We start from the raw sequence: 20219 nt of genomic DNA, 5'->3' as shown, positions 1-20219 counted from the left end.
ACCTTTCTGCCTTCCTATGTGGAGTTTGCATGTTCTCCCTGTGTCTGCGCGGGTTCTCTCTGGGTTCTCCGGCTTCCTCTCACACTCTAAAAACATGCATGTGAGCTGAATTGGGAACTCTAAATTCCCCATGTGTGTGTGTGAATGGTTGTTGCTGGAGATAGTGACCCCTTGCTCAGGGTATTGAAAATGGATGGATTGATGGATGGATGTATCTTTGAGTTGTGAGCAGCATTAAATGAGTAAAACTCAATGGATCTCTGGAAAACAGGCTATTTAGCCCTCTGTTTGTGGCCTCCCTCTAGAGTAAGGCGTTGTTGGCCATTCCACTTGACAAAAACAAGAGAGCACGGGTGGCACCTGGCACAGGGGTGTGGTCAGCAACCCTGAAAAAGGATTTTGATGCCCTTTGTGACGTCACAAGGGGCAGCTTTAATCCTACAATTTCTGAAAATGGAGCATGCAGAAGAAGTAGAGTGATCTTTGTGCCGACAGAAAAGTGGGTCAAGCCAGAGAATGTAAAGATGAACTTTTGACTGGTTATAGACACAGATAGCGCTAAAAAAAAACAAACAAAAAAAAAACCCAATTTGTCATAATGTGGGGCTTTTTTCTTTTTCTTCAAATGTTTGTTGTTGCGTGGCCACGGTACCGCTGAATCCCTGAGAAGAAGGGACTGCCTGCCTGGGGGACTCGACGCACCACAACACCGTCAGCACTTCAGGTAAAGGCAAAAACCACTTTCACTGCCACCATCGGGGCTTTCCAGCTGCCCTGGGGCGGATAACGAGAGGTTTTTGGGGTGAGGAGGGCGACGGCCGCACACGGCGCCGCAGTCGACGGCAATTCAGAGAAAATGCAAGCGCATTCCTGCCAACGTCAGCAGCGTTATAGCACCTCCCACTCCCCTTTTCCTCCAAAAGAAAAACCGAAAAACTAAACAAAAAGCTTCAAGTTGCGCAGAAAGGTTCTGGATCAGGCTGCAGTTTGACGACCTCTCAGAAGGCTCTGCGATTCTATCAGGTGGGTTAGGGTTAGGGGTTAGGGTTATTCTGCAGCTTTAACATTAAGAGCAGCCGGCGTCTAATACCAAAGTAGGCCACGGTGGCAGAAAGAAAAAGCAAAAGTGACTGGTCCCACACCATATGAAAGAGAGCATTAGAAGGAAACTCGACCGCAGGTGTGAAGAAATGCACCATCATGCGATGCAGGATGTCGATCGAGACTCCCTCCTTTGCCTCTTGGTTTCAACAGAATCTCTTTTTATTGGTCTTTGTACTGCACAGGAAATGGTGAGTAAGTTTCGCATAAGAAAAGTCCCACTGATTCTAACTAAATACATCCTTCTAAACAACTCTCAGGTTTCCCACACAGGTTTGACGGAAGTGCTCGGGCAAAAAAAAAAGCTTGACTTCGGCGCCCCCGGTGGCAGAAGAGGCAGAAAGGCCTTACTGCATATCAGGAAAGAGCTGTCTTTTTGTGAGAGGAAAAAAGTCAAAACAAACAAATAAAGAACAGCCACCTTCAGATTACCCTCTAAACACAACAACTTCAGAGTCTGGATTTAAAAACAGGAGCGTTTTTACCTTCTATTGCCGTTAAAATTTGAATCAGTTTTAAAAATACGCAAGGGGAGCGGGGTCACCGTCCACCTTACAGCCTTCAGTCAATCTTGTTAGAACTAAAAGCAGACATTAATACAAGTTGTGGCTCTGACACACAAAGGAATGCCTGTGGGGAAACAAAACAAAACACACAGAACAAGGCTGCGTTCAGGACCTCTGAGTTAAACAGTGTTTTAAAAACTGACCCTTGACAAAATAGCATTTATTTGTTGCACGCACAGACGTCATTGTGAGAGAGTTTCACTTCATGGGCAGCTTTGAATACGTCACCAGTGGCTGGCGAACTCTTATGTCTCAGAGGGGAAGGGAAAAAGAAGGGGGTGGGGGGTGGGGGCAAAAAGGGGGCTTTTAAAATGCTCTACATTTGTTTTTGTTTTTTTTTCCAAAAAAAAAAAAAAAAAAAAAAAATCAATTGTCTCTCCAAGAGCCCAAAGACTACAAGGCTAAATGTGGTTATAGAAATCAAGCACCAAACAATTATCATTCCATTCGTTACAAATGGAAACATTGTGCAACCAGTTCAATGACCAGAATGAACATGGCAAGAAAAAAAGAACAAGTAAATCTGATCATCGGACGTTAAATCCCTCCGTGACACAAAATCTGGAGCCTTCGCCTCGGTGGGAACCGCACAAGCCACCAGAAAAATAATAATCTGTGGCTCCATTCGCCAGCGTTTATACAATCTGAGAGTCTAGTGATTCGACTTAGCAATGTATCGAGCTATCGTATGACCATATCTCTATAAAACAAAGAAAGACAAAGCAAAAAAAAGAAAAAGAAAAAGAAAGAAAATCGTTATCGTCCGGCTCGGCTATCGTCAATAGACCAGTGTCTCTGTAGGTTCTAGCTATAATTTTCATGTACAAATATTCATATCAAAAGTTATACAGCACAATTCTCACCATTTTTCCTTTACAAGAACTCTGATTAGTGAACATTAAATGTTTCACAAGTTTAGATGAAACAAAAACAAAAAAAGTATGGTGCAAGCAAAAAAAACAAAAAACAATGATAATTGAATGTAGATAGAACAAACACTGAACTAAAGATCTGCTTCAGGCACAACTAAAATAAAGGCATTCGTGAAATTATCATATCAAATATGGCGCTTATGTCTCAGAATCCGTAAAGGCTGAAAACAAGAACCGAATAAAATAAAATGGCTTCTTTTTTTTTTTTCAATAATATTTACAAACGGATAAAAATCTCTTGACAGATTCATGCTTCACTTCACAACCTGAATTTGTCCTTAAAGTGCATGCAATAATAAGCGTTTATTTTATTCATTTTTTTTTTTAGAACCAAGGTGGATCTTCAATTGTGCGACGTCCCGATCAAGCGGATGCCAAATTGATCGAACGTACCGGATGAACGCGCAAAGGAAAAAGAAAAAAAAAGAAAAAAGGAAAAAGAAAGTCAGAAGGTCAGAACCGCTGGCTGGAGAAGTGAGGGACCACAGTTTACTGTCTGCGTAAGCACAACATGGAAGCATGACCTCGAAAAGAAATGAAAAAATAATATGCAAAAATGACTTTTTAAGGTGACCCAACACAGTTATATTCACATTCAGAGCATAAAATGAATAGAAAATAGAACTAATTCAATAGACAAAAGCAGCTTAACACCACGGCTGGGGAGGCGGCTCACATTCCACAATGTCCCTCCATGTCACACACGCACGCGCGCACGCACTCACATACACACACACACACACACGTTGAGCATCAAACCAACAGGAGGGGTTTTTGTCTACCTCAACATATCAAAGTGCCAATTTTACTTCTTATTTTTTTCCTTCATAAAATTTTTCCTGATTTATACAATTCATACCAAAATAGGGTGGAAACGGCGTGTCGGAGAGTCTGTCATTTCTGAACGCACACACACACACACACACACACACACACACACACACACACACGCACTTCGAGTTAGGCCGACTACTTTGATTTCCATTGACTCGCTGCTGGACTCAAGTTTTCACCATGAAGAGGAGTTCCCGTCGCACCATCAGGCCTCGAGTCCAAGGAGCCACACAGAGGGAGGAAATAAAGCCCTCGGAGGAGAGTCATCCAGAGAGAGAGAGAGAGAGAGAGAAAGAGAGAGGGAGAAAAGGGGAGCGGATATCTTGTCCTCGGCCTAACCAACAAAAAACGGAAAAACGGGATGAATCCACTTTCATCTGTTGTCTTCTTTGGGGAAGTCCAGAGATCCCAGGCTCCCGAAACCGAGGCAGCGACTCTCCGAGTCAAAAGTGTTCATCTCCCGGTCCTGACGCTCAAACAGGTGCTTGACCTTCTCCGTGCGGTCCTTCTGAAGCGCCGCCAGCTCCTCTTCGATCTGTCGCCGGGACACATGACGGCGGTTTAACACACAAAGGTTTGCCCGCTCACAAGGCGACGTGTCTTCTTCCCCTTACACACCTACATAAGTGTGACATTTTTCTATTCCCTGATTGTATATATAGCGATTGATTAACCACAAAGGTCTCACATAATTAGTCAGTTGCATGTTTAACAAAATAAATTCACTTTTGTCACTTTGTAGCTCTTTGACAGCCACTTAAAATGCAAAAAAAAAGAAAATTACATTGCTGATGTTTTCTAATTAGATTTTTGATCAATTACCTCCACTACTCTTACTTACTTTTACTTACTCTACTTTTCATTTGTTTTCCGAATAAAAGCACATTGTAAATCAGCAATTTGTGATGCCACAAAGGGCACTGATGCCGCTCCCTGAGTAATGACAAAAACACTCAGCCAGCTGTTGGCTCCGCCCCCTCTGAGACTCCCTTGTTTTGTCTGATTAAATACCTGAAAAGTCCAACATGGCATCAATCTAACAGTAGGCTGTAAACATAGTGCTAAATATGCTTTTTCCTTGTAATCTACTTCTTAACTATTTCTGGACAAACACTTTTTGGAAGATTCATCCGCAGAAAAAGAAAAGAAAAGTGGGACATGAGCAGGACGTTTTAAACCAGAACTGGCGTATTTGTAGTTGTAATCACCACTGTGGCCGCTAGGTGTCACTGGAAATGCGCAAAATGTTGTCAAGCAGCTAATGCGGAGGAACTGGGGCTGTGCGGACCTCACCTTCTGCTCAAGGTGCGCCCTGCGTATGGAGACCTTCTGCTCCAATTTCTGCTGCTCTCGCTCGTGTTGGGCCTCCATCTGCGACTTGGTCTTGCTCTGGTAGGCGTCCAGGAGCTCCATCTCCTGCTTCAGCTGCTGCTTCAGGGCCTGGCACTCGGTTTCCTGTTCTGCGTCCAGTCGCATCTAGGAGAGGAATACATGTTGAAAATAAATGAATAAATAAAGCCAGAACTTTCTGTGCTCCCCTGCCGTAATGTCCGTACCGCCTGAGAGGCCATCATCTCCTTGATGCTCTGCTCGTACTGCTCGGCCAGGAAGGCCAACTTGCGAGTCTGCTCCTCCTTCAGGCCCTTCAGGAGGGACTTGTGGTCGCCTTTGGGTGAGACCTCCAGCTGATGGTTGCGCAGGGCCTTGTACTGCTTGTTCTGCACCTTGCAGGTGTCCTGGAATTGTTTCTTGATCTGCATCTCCAGCGTCTAGATAAAAAGGACGTGTGAATGAAAGAATTGAAAGTTCCGTTCCTCTCTGGATCTCTTAGATACGCAATCGTCTTGTGATACCTTGAGGTTCCTGGGCTGCTGCCGCTGCTCCAGTGTGTGTTTCCTCTGTAGCTCCTGCTGCCGCCGGCTGTTGTACTCCTCCTGGTTCTCGCGCTCCGTCTGGTGCTGCAGCCCCATGAGCTCGATGCGCAGCTTCTGGAGCATCTGCAGCTGCCGCTGCTCCATGTCCTGGGTGGACTCGTCCTGTCGGATCATCAGGGCGTGCTCCATCTCCTTCTGCGTCCTCTTTTTGTTCAGCTCCTGTGAAGGTCAAAAACAGGACATTGCTGAAAACAAAGGGCTAAACATACTGCTAACATTAGCTCTTTTTTTGGTGTTTTTTTTTTTTCATAGAGATAAACTGGCTGCACAATTCGGACTTGGTCTTGGGTTTTGTCTTCTGGCCCTCACCTCTCTGAGCTGCTCCTGCTCCATCTCGTGCCTCCTGACCACACTCCGGCGTTTGAGGGCCCGGCAGCTGCGGTCGTACACCAGCCGCTGCTGCGCCAGCAGGTGCGCCTCCTCCTCGGCCTGCGAGCGCTGCATGGTTTCCTTGTGGCGGGACAGACGCTCCTGCTTCTCCTCCTTGGGCGTGCAGGGGTCTTCGCTCATCTCCTGCGCAGAAGCACGGGAGACAGGGGTTGGAGTGAGCGGAGGCCCCGTCAACATCAGGCGCTCGTGCTCTCGATATTTACCTCTTTCATCTTGTCTTTGCAGTGCCGGTACTCCTTCTTCTGACTCTCCAGGAAAGACGTGAGCTCCTTCTTTTGCTGAGCAACAATCTGTTGCTGGATCCTCTTCTCCTCTGCCGTCACGGCCTTCATCTGCAAAAAAAAAAAGAAGAAAAAGACATGAAAGCGCTCAGATCTTCACCCCTCCTGTCGATCTACTTACTTTTAAGAAAAAGCAAAACAAAAAAAAACAAAGGCTTGCACAGATACAATTTGTGCTTTGTTTTTGGGCGCATTCCCATCCGACACCTGCTGCTGCTGCTGCTGCTCGTACCTCTTTGTCCATTTGAACGGTGTGGCGCTTGGCCAGCCGCTCCAGCTCAATGTAAGTGTTGTTGGCCTGCGTCTCCAGTTCCTTCTGCAGCCGGAGCCTGTGCTCGTCCATCTCAGCCTTGAGCCTATTCTCCAGGGCGATCAGCTGCTTCTGGTGCTGCCGCCGCATGCGCTTATACCCAGACATCTGCTCCCGCAGCTCAAAGTCCAGCTCATGCTCCTGGATCTATCTGATGACCTGAGAAAGGGTGAGGGAGTGGTGTGAATGGTACCAATGGAATACAGGCAACAGGCCAACGTCCTATACCCTCCACCTGGAGTGGTTGTGCACCTTTGACAGGACACCCGTTCAACACAGGGTCAACATATAAACAGAATATACCTTCAGGTAATGTCTTTGTACCGAGGGGAAACTGAGGGAACCAACCAGAAGTCGGGCAGTGCCCAGCGGGAACTACGAATGCAAAGGGAACTACCCAGACGGAAAGAAGAAAAGACAGGAAGTACGCTGGTAATGACAGGAAGCCGCGGAGAACCTGAGGAAGTCCCGGGAAATGGTGACTCAACTGAACGAAACCCCAAAACCTTCCTGTAGATTTGCCCAATGCAGAAGAGGGATGATTGTAATCTGAAAAAGTATCCAGTTTTGCAGAAAGTTAAAGTTAAAGAGCAGTGCAGAAATCTGGGCCTCGAGTGCAAGAATTGGAGCCGTGTTCTCGCTCGGCCTCTTTATGTGTGAGGGAGGACATTGTCTTTCAATGACGTGTCAGACCTTAATTGACCAATTAACCAGTTTCCAGGCATCCCTGGTGAGAAGGAAACCTCAATACTGCTGGAAACAAGACGGCTAAAAGAGGTGACGAAGAAGAAGAAGAAGAAGAAGAAGAAGAAGAAGAAGAAGAAGAAGAAGAAGAAGAAGAAGGAGAGGAGGAGGAGGAGGCGGAGGACGACGCAACGTGGACACAAAACCAGAACGAATACACGGATCTCACGGAGGAGGGAAAAAGGCGTCACACATTTAGATTTATGTGGAACACGCAACGCGATGTGCACATGCGCACGCGCGCACACAAGAGAGCAGAGGGAGAGAGAGAGAGACAGAAAGAGAGGGGGGAGCTGAGGATGGAAAAGATGACATCCATTAACAGGAGCCGGTTGCCATGACTACAGATGTACAGCTGAGAACACAGACACCCCCTCCCCCCCCCTCACTCACCCGCCCCTCCTCACCTTCCCCTCACACACACACGCACACCCTCGACACCAGCACGCACGCACACACGCTGACTGACACGCGCTGACGAGCACGCGCACGCGCATTTTTTTTTCTTCACCCCCTTGTGCAAAAAAAAAAAAAAAAAAAAAAAATTAACGAAATGAAATAAAAGGGGGGGGGGGGGTGAGGAGGGGGAGGAGGGGGAGGGCGAGCCGCGTACCAAAGATGCTGATTTGATGGTGCCAATGTGTTCGGTGCGGAGTGTCTTGCAGTGGAGAGGCCGGCTCTTGTGAGAAGTAGGCCGCAGCTCTGGCCTGGCGTCCCCGTGCACGGCCTCATCCCTCACGCAAGCATGCTCCTGCAGGGGGGGAGTGAAAGGGGGAGATAGTGGGGCTGGCTGCTTCCCGGGCCCGCCGAACTCGCTGTCTCCGCGTTTATTGCCGAATCTCCCCGAATGCAGCAGCGGCAGCGGCGGCGGCGGCAGCAGGAGGGGGAGGAGGAGCAGCAGCAGCAGCACCAGGACACGTCCAGCTCCAAATGCATCCTTCCCTCAACCCCCTGCTCGCCCCGGCCCGGCTACTGGCTGCAAGTTCTTCCCGGCAGAGAAAAGGACATTGCCGAAACTGCGCCGAGAGAAGGCAGCAGCCGGATGGAGCCCGGTCCGGTTCCTCTCTCTGCCTCCCCCCCTCTTCTTTTTTTTGTCTCCCCCACTTCCTTCACCCCCCGCTCCGGCGTCCCAGGATGAACCAAAAAAAAAAAAAAAAAAAAAATGCACCGGTGGATGAGGGTGAATTATGCAATGCCCTACCACCGATGCTGGCGGCAGGAGGAAAGCACGGGCATGTATTTCACCGCCGCTCTCCGCTCCCGACTCAGCATGCGAGAGACGCTGGGAAGGAAAAGCTCGTCCCCCGTGTTCCAGAGAGGCCGGCCGGTGCCGTGCTGCTGGCGGCTGTCTGAGTCAGACGAGGCGCATCCCGACATGGTTCCCCCAAAATGTGCCGCTCGACGCTGCGTCGGTATTCCACTCGAATTTCTGCCCTACATTTGAGGCGCACTTGGTCATGGTAGGTGGTTCTGGTGCCTTCTATTCATCTCTTCCCTCTGTCCCTCGTCTACACTCCCCCTTCCTTTAAAGAGACACCGCAATACTACACATCGCATCGCATCTCAGCAAGTTGCACACGCGACCGGATTTTATTTCCCCGCCTAAAGTATGATTATCAGAGCTGACAAATATCGTTTCAAACCGATCTGTGACTACTCAGGCTGGAAACGATTTAGGTGTTTAAAGGCGATGTCAAGCATAAAATGCCCAATATTTTTACGTTTATTTAAAAAAAAAAAAAAAAAAAAAAAAAAAAAAAAGAGAGAGAGAAAAGGATTCCCCTAACATAATCAAGTTTTTAAAAACAATTTCCTGTCTCGTTTTCCCCTCTGTGAACTATCAAAAGACATTTTTTTTTTAACAGATATTTGTTCTGACATACAGTAGTTCTTTTTAAATTCCTGCTGCTACTTGCGTTAAACACTAGATGGCGACAGTGAATCATGTTTCAAAGTCTCTACTTGTTTTCTCGATGGTGTTTTTTTTATTTATTCAAAAAATGTGATTCAGAACAACAAATTAAAAACACATAATAATAACAATAATAATAATAATAATAATAATAATAATAATAATAATAATAATAATAATAATAATGAGACGATTGTAGTCATTCACCCCATAAAAGACCTATTAAATTGATTTTGGTGTCGTCTTGTTTTACTACAGCTTGCAATGCAATGCTTAAAACAGACACTAGGTGTCACTATGGGTGTTTTTGTCTTTTCTTCCATCGGCCTGCCCTTCTCGTTGCCATCCCAGGAGTGAAAGTTGGTGTTCAGTGTGTGCTACAACTTGGCAAACGACTCAGTTACATGTATCTTTATTGATATGGCTATAGTTTTTGCAAAACCACATGTGCAGGATTTTTGAGAACACACAACATAAAACTTCCATACAGGTATAGACAATCAGCATCTTGAATTGCTACAACTCAGGTTATTCCACTCTGAGCTCTGTTCCGTCTCTAGTTTTCCAGGTCTGCCAGTGTGTCCGACTGCGTCTGCCTGATCTGCACCGGCACGACCACCTCGCTGATGTTGCCGCAGCAGGAAGCACCTGCAGGTGCAGGCGCCTCCACCGAGAGCACGCCATCGGCGGACAGAGAGGAGCTGATGTGCTGCAGGTCCACGCCTTGGGGCAGCCTGAGGGACACAAGAGGAAGGAGACAAGCAGCCAAACAGGTGCTCATTTTTGCACAGCTCAGCGTATTTGTGATGTGGCTCCTCTCGTGTGCAGCTCACTGTCATGGCTTTGTAGAAAACCTACTTGTATTTCCGAGTGAAGCATCTTGAAACCACTCCGTGCATATCCTGCCTTTCTTCATGATTCCCTTTTGAATCAAAATCATCGTGTTTGTGGCAAACCTACAGCTTCAATGAAAGACTAAGATTTCCCAATTAAATACCAAGCAAGTATCCAAGTACCTGATATCAGCAGATAGCCTTCCTTGGTGGCCACTGTAATCTCCTCGGGCGTGAAGTGATTGACATCCAGGTTGACCCTCCAGCTGTCCGGCCCTGTCTGCACCTCCGAAACTCCACTTTGTCGTCCCGCAGCCTCCGTCTTTGACCTCCGCTCACCGTCAAACGGCGGCAGAAGAGGCGACTGCGTGAAGCTGGGCCAGGCGAAGGAGCCCAGTCTCCTCTTAGCCCAGTCGATCCAGTCCAGGTCGCTGGGCTCCAGGAAGGGAGGGAGGCCGCAGTCCTGTGAGAAGACGCGACTTGTGCGAGTCCAGTTGGGGAAATGTTCCCAGCCGACGTCCCGACAGAAAATGGGACGGTGTGATATTTTGTTTTGCTCGTCCATGCCCCAGAAAAGCGACGACTGTGAGCCGTGGTCGGGGAATTTTGCACAAAGTGCAAGAAGAAGGCTTGAGAGAAAAGGTTCCTATGGTTCCTCAATGCGCCGCACGCAGTTTATATACCCAGCCGCTTCATTTTAACAACTTGTGCAGTTTTGAGCCGTGATCTAAGCGGCGAGAATGGCCCGGTGTGTCACGCTCGAGGGGGCGTCGCCACCTATGCTGCCCTGGAAGCTTGGAGGTGGCAACGCCAATCTGTATTTATATCTGTGGAGAGTCAGTGACAAGTTGCTGGCGGATGAGGGCAAGTTTTATTCAGTCCTCCTCTGCAGTCGCGTCACACGGCCGCTGCTATTTGTCCGCAGAAGTTCACAAGCCGGTGCTATGGGAACGAGAACGGCGTGTGTTCGTAGGTTGACTGCAAACAACACCGGGGAGCTGCACGAAAAAGGAAGGAGGGAAAAACATTGGTGGCGGTGATACGGAGGAAGCGATGTTGCGTCTTTGTGAGGAATTTTACATCTCAAGCTTCATGAGTGTCCCTTTGGAGGCTCACAAACTTTGGTTTAAGCTTTATTTTCCCCCATGTTTAGGTCTCACATTAGGCGTCACGTGGTTGATTAGTCCAACAAATTCAACAGATTTCCAGAAAACAGCTTTTTTTTAGCCCTCTGTTTGCAACCTCCCACTGGCTTTCAAGCTCCCTGCTGAAGCTGATGCTTTGTTGTCCACACACTTAGAAGGTGGACAAGAACAAAGTGGAGCCAGCACCTGGTTTGGGGTGTGGTCACTAATCTGGCACCAGCACCCTTTGTGACATCACAAAGGGTGTATTCCCAGAACTGCATGCTTTAGAGACTTTTTTTTTGTGTGTCTTTTTTTTTCCTTGCATTGATTTAGCGATTGAAAATATTGTAATTGTTTCATTAAAAACAGTCCAGGGACAAGTAATAAGTGGTGGAAGATTTATGGTCGTTATACCTATAAAACACTCACGGAATGACTTGAATGATTTGCCCGGATTACATAAGAACACAAAAAGGCCAAGGAGGCAGAATTTGTTAACAGTTGCGTGATCAATAACTCTGCTCTCTCAATTTATTTGACACATTGTTTAGGAAAAACTTTATTGTTCAATCATTTTTAGAAGCATATTAACAGCATACCTAGTGGTGCACAAACACTCGCTGGTGTTCCACCTAGAGAGAGGCGCCATTACACAACATTAATGAGATGGAGTGCTGACTGAGCAAACATAATATAATAATAAGTTAGTAATTGAAGCCCATTTTCTCTAAATACATATGTAAACGTATGTATTTGTGTATCTTACATATATCTTATACACACATCCAGCTTATTCACAGTTAATTCCAATGCATGGTTCACCTTTGGCAGCAGGAGCTGCACAGTGAACACGAATAGAGCTCAACACACGTTAAACTTTGAACTTCCATGGAGAAAAATAATAATTGGTGCAATAATATCTACCGCAGCAGAAGATCTACATGAGGGTGGAGTTGCTCTGTTCCTTTGAGAGGAACCTTTGGCCAGAGCTTTGAGGTCTGATGACTACAGTGCATCTGATCAGCCGACCTGTTTGCTCGACTGTTCACTCGTGTGAGCCGTTTGGATCCGCTTCGTTGGAGGTGGCGGGAGAGGTTTAGAAGTCCACGTCTTTAAACTGGGGGCTGTTTATGCAATTTAAAAACAACAACCCCAAAAACAATTTATGAATGTTTACAACTTTGCAAAAGTCCATGGTATCAGTTAGCTAAATGGGACTATACTGCACTGCGCCTCTTTTTTTGTTTCTTGGTGAGGAGCACCAGTGTTACGATAATGACAACCAATGCCGCGGCTCCGACCACTGTCCCGGTTATAATTCCTGGGAGATTACCTGGAAAGCAAGGAAGACGTTTTATCCAAAGTCTTGTCAAAAATTTGTACGATCATTATAGTACTTGATTCTTTTATGTACATGCGCTGATTAATCCACAAGATTAATTTCATCTTTGATTTCACCGTTCCATCCTGGCGATGGATCCAAAATGATGTTGCGTACATTATTACTACAACTGGACCTCTAGTTTAGTCGTAAATGATTGGCTGAAGACAGAGGGACAGACTTTATGGCAGTGAAAGAAGACATTCATGTACAAAGTTGCAAGCGGAGATAAGAAATTTAACATAGCAGAAGGAGACTTTGAATCAGCACATTCTCTGCTGCAGCTGAACTGATGAGTCACATGCAAATGGACCCTGCGCGAAGTGACTGGTCTGCTGGGGAGCCCTGATTGGATCAGCTAGCTTGTCAGCTGATCGCAGCTGGGCACTAATGGCTCCCATGTTGTGCAAAAGATGAAAAAAAATGCAAAAAATGTTAGTGAAATGCACTTGCAGGAGTTGTCAAAGGGTTGGAGATCATTTTCTTTTCTTTTTTTCATTTTCTTTTTTTTCACATACCTTTTCAGTCACACACCTGACTGAAAAGTTCAATTTGCCCGAGTTTGAACCTCGTCTGACGTGACAGATGAAAGGATTAAAGATTTTCCAAATTGGGTTGGAGAAAAGTCAGACATGAAATTTTACAGGGTTTTTTGTGATCAACAAGCAGCAATTTTTTTTTTAATTTTTTTTTTTAATTAAATGGCGGCTTGATTTAAAAAACAAAAACAAAAACATACTGGGAACCACGCATTTCGCCTCCTCTCCGGACCACTGGCCACTCGACTGGCACACGCGCACAGAAGACCCCTGCAGTTGGTAATTGTTGTTGCAGGAGAATCGTACTCGGTCGCCCTCCAGGTACCAGGTTCCCACCTTTTTTCCATTGTCCGGCGGTGAGAGAGACCCGCAGGACACCACTGCATACCGCAGCATAAGCAGACAACACGGTAAACTCCACAGAAAGATTTTGTGATTGCAGGCTATTACATATTCCCATGATAGCAGAGTTACTTGCCTGTTTTCAGGTCCTGCATGAGAGACATGTGACTCTGGAAAGTCAATTTGGTGGCATTGCCCAACGCTGGGCTGCGTCCCACCAAGACATCATACCTGCAAAATTACGAAGAGAAGCGATCAGAAACAGAGAAAAAAAAATAGCTGGAGATTGAGAATGTTTTTCAACCACACCTGCAGAAGTCCGAGCCCTCTCCGGCGCATATGGTCGAAGCGCTGTTGGCCAAAGGATCGTTTGGATCCTCAGGGATGGGAAACACTGGGAGGAAGCTTGTGTCGTGCCTTTGGGCATGGTAATATGTATCCAAAAGACCCTTGGAATCATATGTAAAGAGGGCGGACGCATTTGAAATGGCCCCTGCAAGACAGAGAAAACACGACGCAATCATCAGACATTGAGAAACTGAACTGGAAGCAAAACTTAAAGGCCCGATGCGCAAGGGTTTAGCAGCACCTAGCGGCAACAAAGGATACTGCGAGCAAAAATAAAAATGATACTAGTGTATTCATCATGTGTGGCATTATGCCTTTCATTATATCAGATTACTCCACTGAATGATCCTTTAGATGCCATCTCATGTTAATAAAGCTGTGTAAAAACCTAAAAACTAATGAACAATAAACTGTAGTTTCACACAACCAGAACTATTTGGCCTCATTGATGATGAGTGAAGAAGAAGAAGAAGAAGAAGAAGAAGAAGAAGAAGAAGAAGAAGAAGAAGAAGAAGAAGATGTGTAGCCTGTATTTGGTAGCATACATGGTTATGTTGTTGTAGCCCAAGGTCTACAAGCAGCAAGCAGAGGCCTCTATGGCCATGTTCAGACTGCCAACCAAATTCATATTTTTAGTCCATCCAGATTGAAACCGGATGGCTCTTTTGTCGTCTGAAAAGTCACAAAACTCATGAAATCCAATTTTTGCAAAACTCTTTGGGAGGTAGTTTCAAATGGCATTTGAACAAATGCGTCTCAGCCTGAACAGCTCCAAACACACCGATCGGTTTTGACTGTCTGTGACGTCACTCTACACGACGCAAGACCCAATGTGCCAGACCAGAGAGCGCCATTGGAGGTGCGGAGCTGTAACGTAATGGAGCAGACAGAAGAAGTAGACAACAGCAGTTCCTGGACAGAGGAGGAAACTCAGTGCCCATGTGGGGAGATAGCGCCATTCAAGCGAAGCTCCAGGGCATGTATCGCAACAAGTGCTGCTGTGGCAATTATATGACATCACAGATTCACCTGCAGGCTGAACAGAGCCTATCTCTGCCCCTGCAGCTGTTGCAAACAAGGACACAGTGCCTAAGACATGGAGATGGACCCTGGGAGATCAGGACATGCCTCCCTGAACTTGAATGGCTATCGGCTGTGTTACGAACCAACTCTTCCCCACCCCCAGCTTCCCGGATGCTTACAGCTTGCCCCAAAGGAGAACACTTCCAGTGGATCGCTGCTGTTCTTCACCACCTGTCCGTCACTGAAGGTGAGGTCGTCGTTGATGTTGTTGTTCATCATCCCCAGCAGGCCGCGGGTCTCGCTGGCGAAGCTACCCGGCAGGAGCACCGTGGTCGTCATGGTTTCCCCCCTCCGCCGCACCTCCACGCCAGCACCGGAGGGGAACATCACCGTCACATTGTCAGGGGTCGGGCAAAAGACAAAGACACCTGGCGGGGCAGGTTTTAACGTGAATCTCGCTGGTCTTTCGAAGTACCAAGATGACAAATGTTTTTGAAGATTGATGAGGATCTCACTGTTCATGTCCATCCAGCTCTGCTCGCTGAAGTTGAGCGCCTGCTGATTCTGCAGCACCTCCAGGCCGCTCGTGCCCACCAGCCGCACCTCAATCACGTCGGACTGTTTCTCCTGCATGACAGTCGATGTCAGTTTGGTGGCGTTCAGGGTCATGTTGGACGCTGCGAGAAATGAGCATCAGTGATAAAAATGAGTGACTGAGCGAATCCCGAACTTTATGGGAGACATTTTGACATGTAAAAGGTTGCTCTCTTACAATTGACAGGCGCCGTCCGTCCCTGGATTGTCAGATTCTCCTTTGCTGACATGACCAGGGTGTATTCACCTTTGCCGTTGAAAGAGTACTGCATGCCGTCAAACGTGATGAAGTGGGGATCTCCAAACACCACGGCTAGAATCGCACAGAGAAAATGTCTGGCACGAGGAGCATTGACTGTCTAGTCTAGAACTCCTTCTGAAGTGTAACTGTCCTTTATTCCACTGAATATTAAATTAACTGTAGGAAAATGTCCAGCAGCAGGAGAAGGTGGTCTTCTAACTGGGTCACGCGTTCTGGGATTGTTTGCACCTTAACTGTGTTTTTACCCTGGTATGTGGAAAATTGAATTCAAGCAATATTGAAGATATGCAAGTGAAATTTTAAGTGTAGTATGAGAACATATTCTTTTGAACTCTGAGGAACCTACTTTTTTAGTAAAACGTAACTTTAAAAAAATGAGTCCTCAGTTTCAGTGTATTAATCAACTCTACGGCCTCTCAAATTGAAACTCAAATCTGAAGCTTTTTAAGGGGCTTCTGCTTCCAACTCACCCGAACTGGGTGGGGTGTAGCGTCGGCAGTCGCTGGACGGCCGATGCTTGAAGTAGTAGTTGCAGTTGTCGGACCACAGGCAGCAGTAGTAGAAGCTAAGGACGTCATATACCCAGTGCGACTGTCCTGGCACGCGGGGAGGCTTCCTGAACGGAGGCGAGCCCCAGTCATGTCCCCGGTCTGGGGTGCTGCCTCCGATGGAGTCGCTCGTCAGGACCTGAGCGCCGGCGTGGTCGTAGCAACACTGCTGGCCTGCGCCTCGCGTGGGGCTGTTTCCCAAATGGTAAAGAAAATAAAGACATGCTGAAGGTAACCAGGATTTCAACCCGTAGCTTCATCTTGAATGGATAAAAGGTCTCTGAAGGTTCTTAGTAGTCCAGGTTGCGATAGTCTTGGTGTGAAGTGAAGGCAACTGGACTGGTTTTTGGTGTCTTTTGGTCTCTCAAAGAGGTGAAACATCTTTGAGAGACCAAACTTTGCGATATCAAAAGACTGGGTGGGCGTAGGTCGATCAACAACAATTCAATTAACGGAACGTGCGCACGCACGCGCGTGCACACACACACGCACACACACACAAGGCGTAGCACTTTAAATTGCACTATATGATTCACCTTATCCCATTTATGAGTTTTTTTTATCTTTTGTAATTATTATATTTTACTGTTGATGGTGTTGTTGCTACTGGCAGACAAACACTGTTCTGCCTTGTGTTGTATCGCTGCAACATGAATTTCCCCCTTGGGGGAATCATTATTATTATTCTATTCTAACAACAACAAATAAGATTTCTAAATTCAGCTAAAAATGAGGATCTAGGCTGCCAAGTGAATCAAAGTGATTGGTACATTGGACTCACCTGGCCTGTATCGCCCTCACACAGTGGATACTTCCTGGGTGGTAGGTGCACACGCTGCCTTTCTCCATGTCACATCCGTAGTCAGTCTGCGTAAAGTAGAGGTGGCACCCTGTTAGCATCCAGCATCACCTAACCAGCCCCCCCAGAGTTCGCCGCCTTGTCAACTCTCAGTTCTTCAAATTTTATATACATAAATACAGCAGCCATGCAAAAAATGTGACATGTCTCGCGTGCACAAACAACATTCTGTTGGTGCACACGTGCAGACTTCTTTGTCCCCCAGATGACACGAGTGGCTCTGCTGAACCCTCGCCGTAAAAGATCACAAAACGCGCACGGTGACTGTAAAAGTGATTGTTAAGGCGATAAGTATCGGGCGCCACCGTCATTACATAACTTTACACGTCCAATAAAGCAGCCCAATGAAACAGCAGACGATGTTCTTTCCATCCCAGATTTAGCCCTGATTTATGACGTGATATCATGTTAATAAAGCACAAACAAGTGTTTAATCATTAAATGTCACTTGCTGCTGCTTCTTCTCCTCACACTTACGTGAAACCTTCCAGTGTCGGCCCTGGCTTGAGCCAGGGTGCACGGGCAGTCAATGATCTCCTCGGTGAAGCCCGGCAGCTGTGTCTCCAGCTCATCCCACACCAGACATTTATTTAGGGCCCACTCAGCTGAGTCCAGTCGAAACGCCTCCTCCAGGTGCCAGGCCAGGGCGTGATCCTCCGTCCACACAGCCTCCACGTTCCTTGGATTTAAAGTGATCAGCACAGACGGGGGTTTAAAAAGCCCTGTAAAAATGTGATTTTTCCCTGATTGTCAGAGTGTGTCGGCTGACGTACAATGCGCCGTCGCTGTGGTTGCTTGAGCTCACACGTATGGCACCCAGCTCCCATTGGGAAAAGTTGCCGGCAGCCGGTTTGGGAACGAAGTTGAAGTTTCCGTCGTTGGGCTGATCTTTTTCAAGCATGTAGAGGTACTTCCACTCGCCCGCCCAGCTGTCTGTATACGGGTCTCCTGCAGAGACACAGATTGACACAGGTGTGGATGGGCAGCAACCAGAGCCAATCAGCAGCCAGTGCAGGCAGATGCAACAGTAGGTCCCCGTTAACCTCGCGTCTACAGTTGAAACAGTGGAAATCTGCCCTTTGTGATGTCACAAAGTACACTATTTAGCAACCACGTCCTCTCCAGGCCAGGTGTTGGCTCCACCCTCCCAGACCACCTCATTTTGTTTTGTTTTTTGTCCCCCTGGTGGGCAAAAAAAGTGGAATGTCCATCAAAGTGTCAGTTTGCTCTGAAGCAGAAAGCAAAAAGCCAATTATTTTGCTGGAAGGCTGTCAACATAGGGCTAAATATGTCACTCGCAAAATCATCAACCAGAAAATGTCTAAAAAAGGTAGAAAATTGGGATTTCCTTTTAAAGATCTTCAGAGTGCTTGAAATGGCGCTCTCACCTGTCTCCGCGTAGCCCCACAGCTCCAAATTGACTCTCTCTGCGTTGACCAGCAGGGGGTCCCACGTCATCTCGAGGCTGCCATTGAAGCCGGGCGTGCCGTAGTACTGCCACTTTGTGGAGTTGACCAGGGCGGCCTTGAATATAGCGTCCAACTTGCCCGTGTGCACTGCAGAAAAGATGTGACAAGCAGATATAATTTTTCAGAGAGGGAGAGAAAACCTCCGCGAGGTGTGGAGGGGGGAGGGGCGGGTGTCCTACCAGAGAGCCAGGCCCCTTCCCTGTTGAACGTGGCGCCGTTGTCCGAGGAGACCTCCACACTAAGCCACCCAGTCTGGTACAGCAGTGGGGAAATGCAGTGGCCACTGCCACTCGTGTCCACATAGCCCTCGGTGTTAGTCTCCTGGTTGAACCTGCGGAGAGCCAATGAGAAGGTCCGGCGGTGCACTTTCTACTCAGGTCACGTGAGGGAAGCAAAAGGTTTTACGCTGCTGTTAAACGAGGAAGGCACCCGATTGCTGTGTCTGTTAATTCAAGTTGCTGGTGACTACCTTCTATGTCATGGGTGGGCAAAAGTTTTTTGTAACGGGCCAGACCTGCATCGTGTTGGCGGGTCACGGGGGGGGTTGATTTATGACTGGCTTCACAAGGGCCGGACAGAGACACGCAGCGGGCAGGCAGATGTGGCCCGTGGGCCGTAGTTTTCCCGTGCCTGTTCTATGTTGTGTTGTGATGAGTAATCATTAAAAAAGCAGATTGTGGAAACGTTCAAATTGCTCTGGCTGATGAAAATGATATATAAATGATGTAAAAATGATGACACAGCACAATTGACAGGAATCTGTTGTGACCACGTGAACCAGAGAAGTTGTGGAAATTCGACATTGAAGTTGTGTCTATATAGCGGACTTTTGGCTTTTAAATCATGCAAAGTAAATAATTTAAAGGTGCGATTAGTGGCCTAATTTCCCCACTCGATGTCATGGTTTTGCGCTGTACGTAATCACTCAAGAATTCCTGCAAATTATAGTTTGGGCTACCATTTTGTTTTGTTTTTTTGCAACAACATCTCATGGTTAGCATTGAGCCGCGTCTGTTTGCTGTTGGCTGCTTATTGAGCTGCGTTACGGCTCTGAAGGGCGAGAAGGAAGAGGAGATTCCACCAACCTGCAAACCACAGTGGAGTTTGCTGGGAAAACGGCATCCTTGATCGTGAAATCCGTCCCACCCATAATGGTCCCAGAGTACGGCGACATCTCTACGCAGTACTGCCTAAAGTCTAGGCAGCAGTTACCGAGAGAGTTGCACGTGGGGTGGCACGAGCACGAGTCCAAGGTTTCTCCGCACTTTCTCTCACATGTTTGTCCTGTGCGGCAAGAAAGACAGATGTGATCTGAACACACTTTGAAATAATTTATTTAAAAAAAAAATCCAGAAAAATATAATTAACTTTTTGTCAATATGTAGAACATAGAGATGTTTCTTAATTCGTCAATTGTTATTTTAATGTTTATTGTATTTTGGGGCGGGAGGAAGTTTGATTTGCTGCCTGGAAACTTCTCCCCTTTAGTTTTATTAGCTTCAGTTAAATCACAGACTGTCAGCTTTTATCCTCCTGTTTTCTTTCTGTTTTTTCTCAACAGAGGCATAGGTCTGTACACCCCCTCCACCTCCACACACACACACACACACACACACACAAATACAACACTTACCGAAAGTCCAGCAGAAACCCGAAACCAGAAGGAGGAATAGCGCCGCAGTGATTCTGTTCATCTTGACGGCTCGGTGAGCTTCGCTGCTGCAGCTGCTGCCTCGACGTTGTCCCGGCAGGGTTTTAAACCTTGGCCCTCCAGTCAAAGCTTTTTGCAAAAGCTGTCACCCATTTAATCATCAACTCGGAGTCAGAGCAAAACACGGCTACCTTTGACCGTAACTCACCTCAGTGGCAATCAGAGCTATCAGCAAATTA

At 47.0% G+C, this 20219-nt stretch overlaps 3 protein-coding genes across 3 annotated transcripts; all 3 read right to left on the bottom strand.

The window, feature by feature from the left end:
- Positions 1-3180: 3180 nt before the first annotated feature.
- On the bottom strand, positions 3181-8030 carry taok3b (TAO kinase 3b). The gene is made up of 8 exons (XM_076045028.1): positions 7706-8030; positions 6271-6507; positions 5961-6089; positions 5677-5880; positions 5287-5526; positions 4990-5202; positions 4727-4909; positions 3181-3968 (listed from the first exon to the last, which is right to left on the bottom strand). Exons 2-8 carry the CDS (start codon positions 6454-6456, stop codon positions 3807-3809), a joined length of 1317 nt encoding a protein of 438 aa, XP_075901143.1. The 5' UTR covers positions 6457-6507; positions 7706-8030; the 3' UTR covers positions 3181-3806.
- Positions 8031-9408: 1378 nt separating this feature from the next.
- LOC142900637 (heat shock protein beta-1-like) lies at positions 9409-10402 on the bottom strand. Its single transcript, XM_076045041.1, has 3 exons — positions 10021-10402; positions 9863-9926; positions 9409-9738 (listed from the first exon to the last, which is right to left on the bottom strand). The coding sequence occupies exons 1-3, from the start codon at positions 10400-10402 to the stop codon at positions 9561-9563; spliced, it is 624 nt and encodes a 207-aa protein (XP_075901156.1). The 3' UTR covers positions 9409-9560.
- A 1283-nt stretch (positions 10403-11685) lies between these two features.
- susd2 (sushi domain containing 2) lies at positions 11686-20114 on the bottom strand. The gene is made up of 15 exons (XM_076045014.1): positions 19963-20114; positions 19415-19613; positions 18509-18660; positions 18249-18416; positions 17634-17808; positions 17338-17539; positions 16783-16868; positions 15924-16192; positions 15370-15504; positions 15113-15274; positions 14777-15025; positions 13536-13719; positions 13363-13457; positions 13085-13264; positions 11686-12297 (listed from the first exon to the last, which is right to left on the bottom strand). Exons 1-15 carry the CDS (start codon positions 20021-20023, stop codon positions 12182-12184), a joined length of 2433 nt encoding a protein of 810 aa, XP_075901129.1. The 5' UTR covers positions 20024-20114; the 3' UTR covers positions 11686-12181.
- Positions 20115-20219: the final 105 nt, after the last annotated feature.

Source organism: Nelusetta ayraudi, unplaced genomic scaffold (genome assembly GCF_046127955.1).
Source record: "Nelusetta ayraudi isolate G7.1 ecotype Tasmania unplaced genomic scaffold, CSIRO-AGI_Nayr_v1 ptg000083l, whole genome shotgun sequence".
In the NCBI taxonomy this organism is placed as follows: Eukaryota; Metazoa; Chordata; class Actinopteri; order Tetraodontiformes; family Monacanthidae; genus Nelusetta; species Nelusetta ayraudi.
Note: the sequence above shows the minus strand (reverse complement) of the source record. Positions and strands in the feature narration are given on the sequence as shown.

Excerpts from the sequence above, each read along its gene's own strand:
- LOC142900637 (XM_076045041.1), bottom strand. The coding sequence starts at position 10,402 with ATGGACGAGCAAAACAAAATATCACACCGTCCCATTTTCTGTCGGGAC. Across the intron at positions 9,927-10,020 it reads AGGCTATCTGCTGATATCAG|GGAATCATGAAGAAAGGCAG; the intron begins GTACTTGGATAC and ends TTGATTCAAAAG. Across the intron at positions 9,739-9,862 it reads TGCTTCACTCGGAAATACAA|GCTGCCCCAAGGCGTGGACC; the intron begins GTAGGTTTTCTA and ends TGTGTCCCTCAG.
- susd2 (XM_076045014.1), bottom strand. The coding sequence starts at position 20,023 with ATGAACAGAATCACTGCGGCGCTATTCCTCCTTCTGGTTTCGGGTTTC. Across the intron at positions 16,193-16,782 it reads GTGAGGGCGATACAGGCCAG|CCCCACGCGAGGCGCAGGCC; the intron begins GTGAGTCCAATG and ends TTTGGGAAACAG. Across the intron at positions 12,298-13,084 it reads GGCGAAATGCGTGGTTCCCA|GTAATCTCCCAGGAATTATA; the intron begins GTATGTTTTTGT and ends CTTGCTTTCCAG.
- taok3b (XM_076045028.1), bottom strand. The coding sequence starts at position 6,456 with ATGTCTGGGTATAAGCGCATGCGGCGGCAGCACCAGAAGCAGCTGATC. Across the intron at positions 5,881-5,960 it reads GCAAAGACAAGATGAAAGAG|GAGATGAGCGAAGACCCCTG; the intron begins GTAAATATCGAG and ends GCTTCTGCGCAG. Across the intron at positions 3,969-4,726 it reads GGGCGCACCTTGAGCAGAAG|ATCGAAGAGGAGCTGGCGGC; the intron begins GTGAGGTCCGCA and ends TCCCGGCGACAG.